Here is a 6,000-nt window from a genome sequence, read left to right as displayed (position 1 = left end):
ATCTCAAGGCAGTATGTTCAGTGAGTTGCGTTATTGAGAAAAATTGTTGCAAATGTTTTGTTTTGTTTTCCATCCTCTTTGCGGTACGCCAAGGTTTGCATTTCAAAAGAATTGTTTTTTATAAAATATTATTCCATTTAGTTTCATCAAGTTAAGCGTTTTATAGCTGGATAGTTATGAATTGGATATGCTACAATTGCATAGTTAACAGCAAATGAAAACGAGGGTTTTATTTAGATCGATCTACACAACATTTGCTTTATTTATCTACTAGACCAAATGATAATACCATAAACCTTAGATGCCATCCGAGAACGTTACACGAAGAAACTGATATTAAAACAACTTTTTATACACGTGTTCTTCGTTGTTCATTTTAATGTGTTTATTATATCTTTACAAATATTTTTGTCCGTCTAAGACGGTTTCACACGAAAAATCGCAAAGCCCTTATAAACTAGATGATTCCAACGTGAAGGACCTCACTTATATTGAAAGTCGACAATCTAAACTAAACTATCTGGGTAATGTTGGGCTTAAAACAGTACGAGATCTCAAAGCTGATTGATACTATTTACTTTGAACTTTTTCGATAAACTTAAACCACAAGTTAATTCAAGTACGCCAAACGATAGCATAGAATTTACGCTTTATAGATAAAGTCCTATTGACGTGGATTCGATCTTAGCGGCCATGAAAAGATAATATGTAAACTCACAAGTCACCTTGATCCCGAATTCAACAATCTCGTTGTTTAGTTAGTATATTTATGTTTTAAGCATGCTGAATCGGGTGCCTATGACAAATGTATGACCACAACGCACAGGCACAGATGCTTAGGAAGTGATGATTATGGTCGCCAAATGAACAAACAAAGCAAATGGCGTATACATATTTTTACATTACAGTTCTTACAACTACTCGTCTTCTTCTTCTTCTTCTTCTTCTTCTTCTTCTTCTGATAAAGAAAAAGGCACTACAACATCGACCGATCGAGTCCTGCCATTTCTGGCTTTATTTGACTTCATTTACCACGTACCAGGATAGTCAGTCCTGCGTACCGAGGATTGTAGTATTTTGGACCGGTCCTGTCGTGGTAAGACCGACGCCGCTACCAATACACCTGTCCACCAATCAATTCTCACAGGGAGGGAAATATTAAAGTTGTCAGGGTACATCACATCCTATGTCAGCGTATAACATAGTAACACTGAAGAGACATTGTTAATATTCAAGAAAGATGTAGGAAGATGCTGGTAAATTTATCTGAACATGATCTTCCGAATTTTACATACAAGGGTTGATATAAAAAAGTAACCATTGAAAAAAGGACAGTTTAGTCCAGTCGGCTTGTATGCCGTGTATCCATGCTGGTCAAATACTTCGAAACAAATTAGATTAAAGCTGTAGAAGTCGAGTGTGGAAACAGAGACCATTATAAGGTAGGAGTTGTTCGTATCATATCCATCCTTTTTTCCAAAACGAATTTTGCATGTTCGTTTTGTATCCATGGGGAAAAGGTTAACAAACACCATTGTGCAAACTATTTAACATTTCAAATTTAAATGCCGTCAAATTTTACATGAAGCTCGCTTTAAAATAGCATCCGATACTAACGTCCCACTAGCGTCACTCTATCAATTCGTTCGTCTAAGCGTCCCAAAAGGAAAATATTTTGTACTTAATGTGAGTGTCTGCTATTGTAAAAGTTTTGACTGTAACACCTTCGTCAAACCATTCTCGATGAACGAAATAGCTAATAAACATTAAACATTAAAAGGCAAATATTTACCGTATTTTAAACCCCCAGAGAGCTTTTTAGGTTCCATTGGAGCAAATTTATAAACACCATCACATGTGAATTAAATGTTGTTTAAAATGTGATTCTGCATAATGTTACCAGATTTAGATGTACAGTGTGCCAAATATTACTCGATAAATTGAGCATAACCATTTTGATGTTGCTGTAATTTAAATGAGAATAATGTTACAAAAAATAAACAAAAAACCAAACGGAAACGTGATATTTTTACGAGTAAATCTGCATTTAAATTCTAAACGACAAACAGTACATTTAAATTTATCACCATGGTGTACATGTGCTTCTTTTCTCTAATCTGTGCGGTGTTGTGAATGAAACGTATCTAAAAGGCGACAAAGTGTAAAAGAGGAGATAAAGTTTCCCTCAATGCCGTGGCTGTTTCCAATTACGACACCCCAGTGACCCGGTTTTCAACGAATCAGTGTATCAGTGACCGGAATGTTGAAAAGTTGAAATCCTGGTTTCCATCTAGTCAGCAGTGTGTCCCGGGCTCGGAAGGAAACAAAAATCCCCCATCTTGTGTCGTCCGGTAAATAGGGAGAAAAATTACGATACAATCAGGTTTCGGGTACGTGTTGCCAGAACTGATTTGTGCCATGTTCTGTGCTGTGCACTCAGTGTAAAACCATTAACCGCAGCCAAAACCCGGACAGATGTTTCGACCGGTGGCGGAACGGCTCGTACCGGACGAGCTGTGGGCCGGATGCTGCTGATGCGTGCGGGTGTGTGTGTGTGTGTATGATAAGAAGTGAATGTTTTCCCCGCCGGAAGCTTGGGAAGGTGTGAAAAAGCTAAGCACCCGTAAACCTTCGTCCAACGTACCGTAACACGCGCCAGCATCAGTACAAAAGCGCCAACCAAAATGAGCGAGTCGGTCGAGCTGGAGCTGTTGATAAATTGTACCCAGGCGACCATTCTGCGGTTTCCCTGGTCGACGGACTTCAATACAACCGTGATCGGCGAGCTGAATCGGACGGAAGTGCTCGACGTGTTGGGCGAAATGATTACCAGAAGCCGTGGGTACGTGCCAAAGTCAACCGACCTGCTAACGCTCAGGTAAGCGATTTGTGGAGCTTTCCCTACATCCGGGTTGTTATGGAGGGGGGGGAAACTGAGGGAAAGAAAAGGGTGTAATGAAGGTGAGGGTGGAATTGTTGAATAATTTATCGGAAATTGGTTAAACAATGGAAAGCGCGAAAATACTTTAGCGTTTAGTCTGCCTTCCAGTTGGTTCGTAAGAAATTATGCAAACCTGTCTTGTTACGGTTCACGTGCGAAGGCATGATGCTTACGGTCGATGCGGTTTTTTGGTGTAACGTGTTCATCGTGCACCTTGGCATCCGTGCAGGTAAAGTTCATGTATAATAGCGAGACGTTGAACGACAGAAGCAAATTGTTTTTCATAGACGGAAATTATCGAAACCCCGCTATGTCACGACACGCGCCGTTTGCGCTTATCATGAAACCACTTCAAGTTAGCGGAACGGTGAAAATTCTGCATCCGGTTGAGATTGTAGGTGTATTGTTGTGTTTTATTCCTTTTTTGCCAAGCGGGGTTTGTTGGGCCACGTTTGGCAAAATTAAAGGTAATTTAAGCAAAGCGAAAATTGCTTTCACGTTAGCCAATTCTATTATTTATTGGTTATGTCATTCGAGCATTGCGATACATAGTCATTACATATTAAGCTTGTTTTCAGATTTCGTCCGACTGAATGTTTGGACTTTTGCTTCAAAAATATACTTTCCTTGCCCGCACATCTGTCATTGCAACCATGACGCTTTTGGTTTGTGAAGAAAAGTTGACAGCGGAAAAGTCGGGTGACGGCGCATACGTGGCTCAACTGAGATCAAGCTGAGCCGGATGGCTACGGGATAAAAGATGCAATGGGCAAAATGCCAAAGAAAAGTCAACTGTCTCGGAACTCCGATACATTATGCATTCGGCCCTTTAACATTTCAACCAAGAGGCAAAAAACAAGAAAACAAAAACATTACAACAAAACAGTGCGACTCTGAAGTGGATTGAGTACGGCAGTGAACTTTTTCGGATAAACACAAGCGACTGTTGTTTGAAACACTTTTTACTTCTGCCTGGAGATTACAGCGGAAAGCATCGAAGTACTGTTTCGTTATGGGGCAGGTGGTAGAAGTTGTTTGTTGGTTATATGTTCCAGCTCGTTTCGGCAGGTTTTCAGTGCTCGTAGGCATCGTGTTGACACGGAACGGAATTGGTATGTTCCCTTCTTACAAAGTGGTACTTTGGGAAAATAAAGCAGTATGCGATAGTATGGTGACTGGGGAAATATTAGCATCGGAAGCATATACGGGTGGATACGGCATGGATCAAGATCGTCAAAATAATACCCCACGCATTACTGTCGTTTAAAACAAAAAACGAAGTATGATAATTTGTTTTTTCTTTTGGAACGAAGAATTACATCATGGTTGTATGAATAATTTTTTTTAGGTAACTTGTTTCAAACCATCTGTCTGAGACGGTCGGGAAACATAATTATTTGTTAAAGTTTTCGCGTTGAGGTTAAAAACATCATCAAATGAGGCATGTTTGCTTAGCTTTTTGAAAAAAAAAGTGAAAGGAAAAGTTTAAGATTAGATGAGTTTCTTTCAAGTGTGTGTAAAACTCCACCGAGAACACGTTCACAATAAGGCAAAGCTCAACGGCATTTACCTCAAGTCTCGCAGTTTGGAAAGAGTTTACATGCTCTCCATCGCATGTATTCCCACACCATGGCTACACAAACGTCAATTCATTTCCCACCGGGTATTTCCACATTCGAAATAAGAATCGCTTAAATTAAAATGTGTTAGAATGCTGTCTACAATGACAGTGGCGTTGTGTACGGTTTCGGCATGGACCGAATAATTGATGAGGTAACAACGGTACATGCCGTTCACCCTGTGCGCACATTCGACCGTCGGTGACAGTTCAACTCTTAAGCACATTACACCACACCACCGTACAGCATCACAATTGTTACGGCGTGTGTGGTGGGTTTTGGTGAAGGCTGCCGCACCGGCACCAGCTCCCCGAAGCGATATTTCAATATGTAACCTTTTGTCAATTTTCACCCAGCAAACGAAGTTTGGCTGCATTGGGCAGGTTTCCTGCCTGTGCCCTAGCATGCGAATAGTTCAGCAAACGAAAGGGGCCAAAAATGGTTGTACCATGTCCGAACGCCGGTGCAAACGCACATGATGCGATTCGCACTGACAGCACTCCCTAGGCGCTGCCATCGTCAGCCATTGTTGCCGACCGGGTACAGAAATGTATGCAATATGCAGATCAACCCTGTTGGAAAACGTTCATTTTACTACACACGATGCATGCGGGATCACCGAACCCGCTCCGATCGCCGTTAACTATCAGAACCGTAAGCGAATCTAAACGTTCAACCCGCTACTTGAGGTAGCTTTGGTGGTGCCAATGGGAAGTTATCGTGAGTTATTCAGGGCAAATTGTTTGATTGGTTCGACATATTTGTTTACACATTACTCGTAAAGTTTATTTCACGAAGTGCTTGATAAGGTTTTCGAAAATCGAAAATTGGTACGTCAACTAGGGATGAACATTGACGTGTTACGGCAAGTTATTTTTTCCTCTCTTTGTCTGATACTTTTACAAACATACAAAGACTTGTAAAACCTGAAGGCAACGGATTCGATCTCGCAGTAATTTGCAGTGTAGTGTACATTTGATGTAAACAAAACGGTTGTTGAAGTTTTCTCAATTCCGTTTTGTTTATTTTAATCTCGCAAAACTTCCCTCGAAGTCGAGGATATGTCTTCAGTTTAGAAAATCGGAACGTCTGCAGCTAATTATTGCTCTATGCTCCTTTAGGTGTAAGCAAAACCGTTTTCAAGGCTACTTTTTTCCAAAGTCAGTCCAAAGACCTAGAAGTTCTCATACCATAGTTCAGGGGTTTAGAAAAGACCGGTCCATCAGATGGCTTCATTCGGTCTGAGAGAATATTTTGGAATGCCACTCGATTTCGACACCACAAAATCAAAATAGTATTTCGTGTAAATAACCATTGATACCAAATGTGTTAAATATGTTTTCATTTACTTCATCAAGTGCTTCGATAATTTGTTCCGGGTCAATTGATTCTTGGTTGACGTAAAACCGGGCTTCATGGCCAAACTCCTCAGCGCGCGGG

At 40.7% G+C, this 6,000-nt stretch overlaps 1 protein-coding gene across 1 annotated transcript in view; it reads left to right on the top strand.

Annotated features, from left to right (window-relative positions):
• The first annotated feature begins 2,684 nt into the window (after positions 1–2,684).
• Positions 2,685–6,000, top strand: part of LOC128709754 (tachykinin-like peptides receptor 86C) — a 47,378-nt gene continuing 44,062 nt past the window's right edge. The window contains exon 1 of the mRNA XM_053804773.1: positions 2,685–2,878. Coding sequence (XP_053660748.1) covers positions 2,685–2,878 — 194 coding nt within the window. The remainder of the gene's footprint in view (positions 2,879–6,000) is intronic.

Source organism: Anopheles marshallii, chromosome 2 (assembly GCF_943734725.1).
Source record: "Anopheles marshallii chromosome 2, idAnoMarsDA_429_01, whole genome shotgun sequence".
In the NCBI taxonomy this organism is placed as follows: domain Eukaryota; kingdom Metazoa; phylum Arthropoda; class Insecta; order Diptera; family Culicidae; genus Anopheles; species Anopheles marshallii.
Note: the sequence above shows the minus strand (reverse complement) of the source record. Positions and strands in the feature narration are given on the sequence as shown.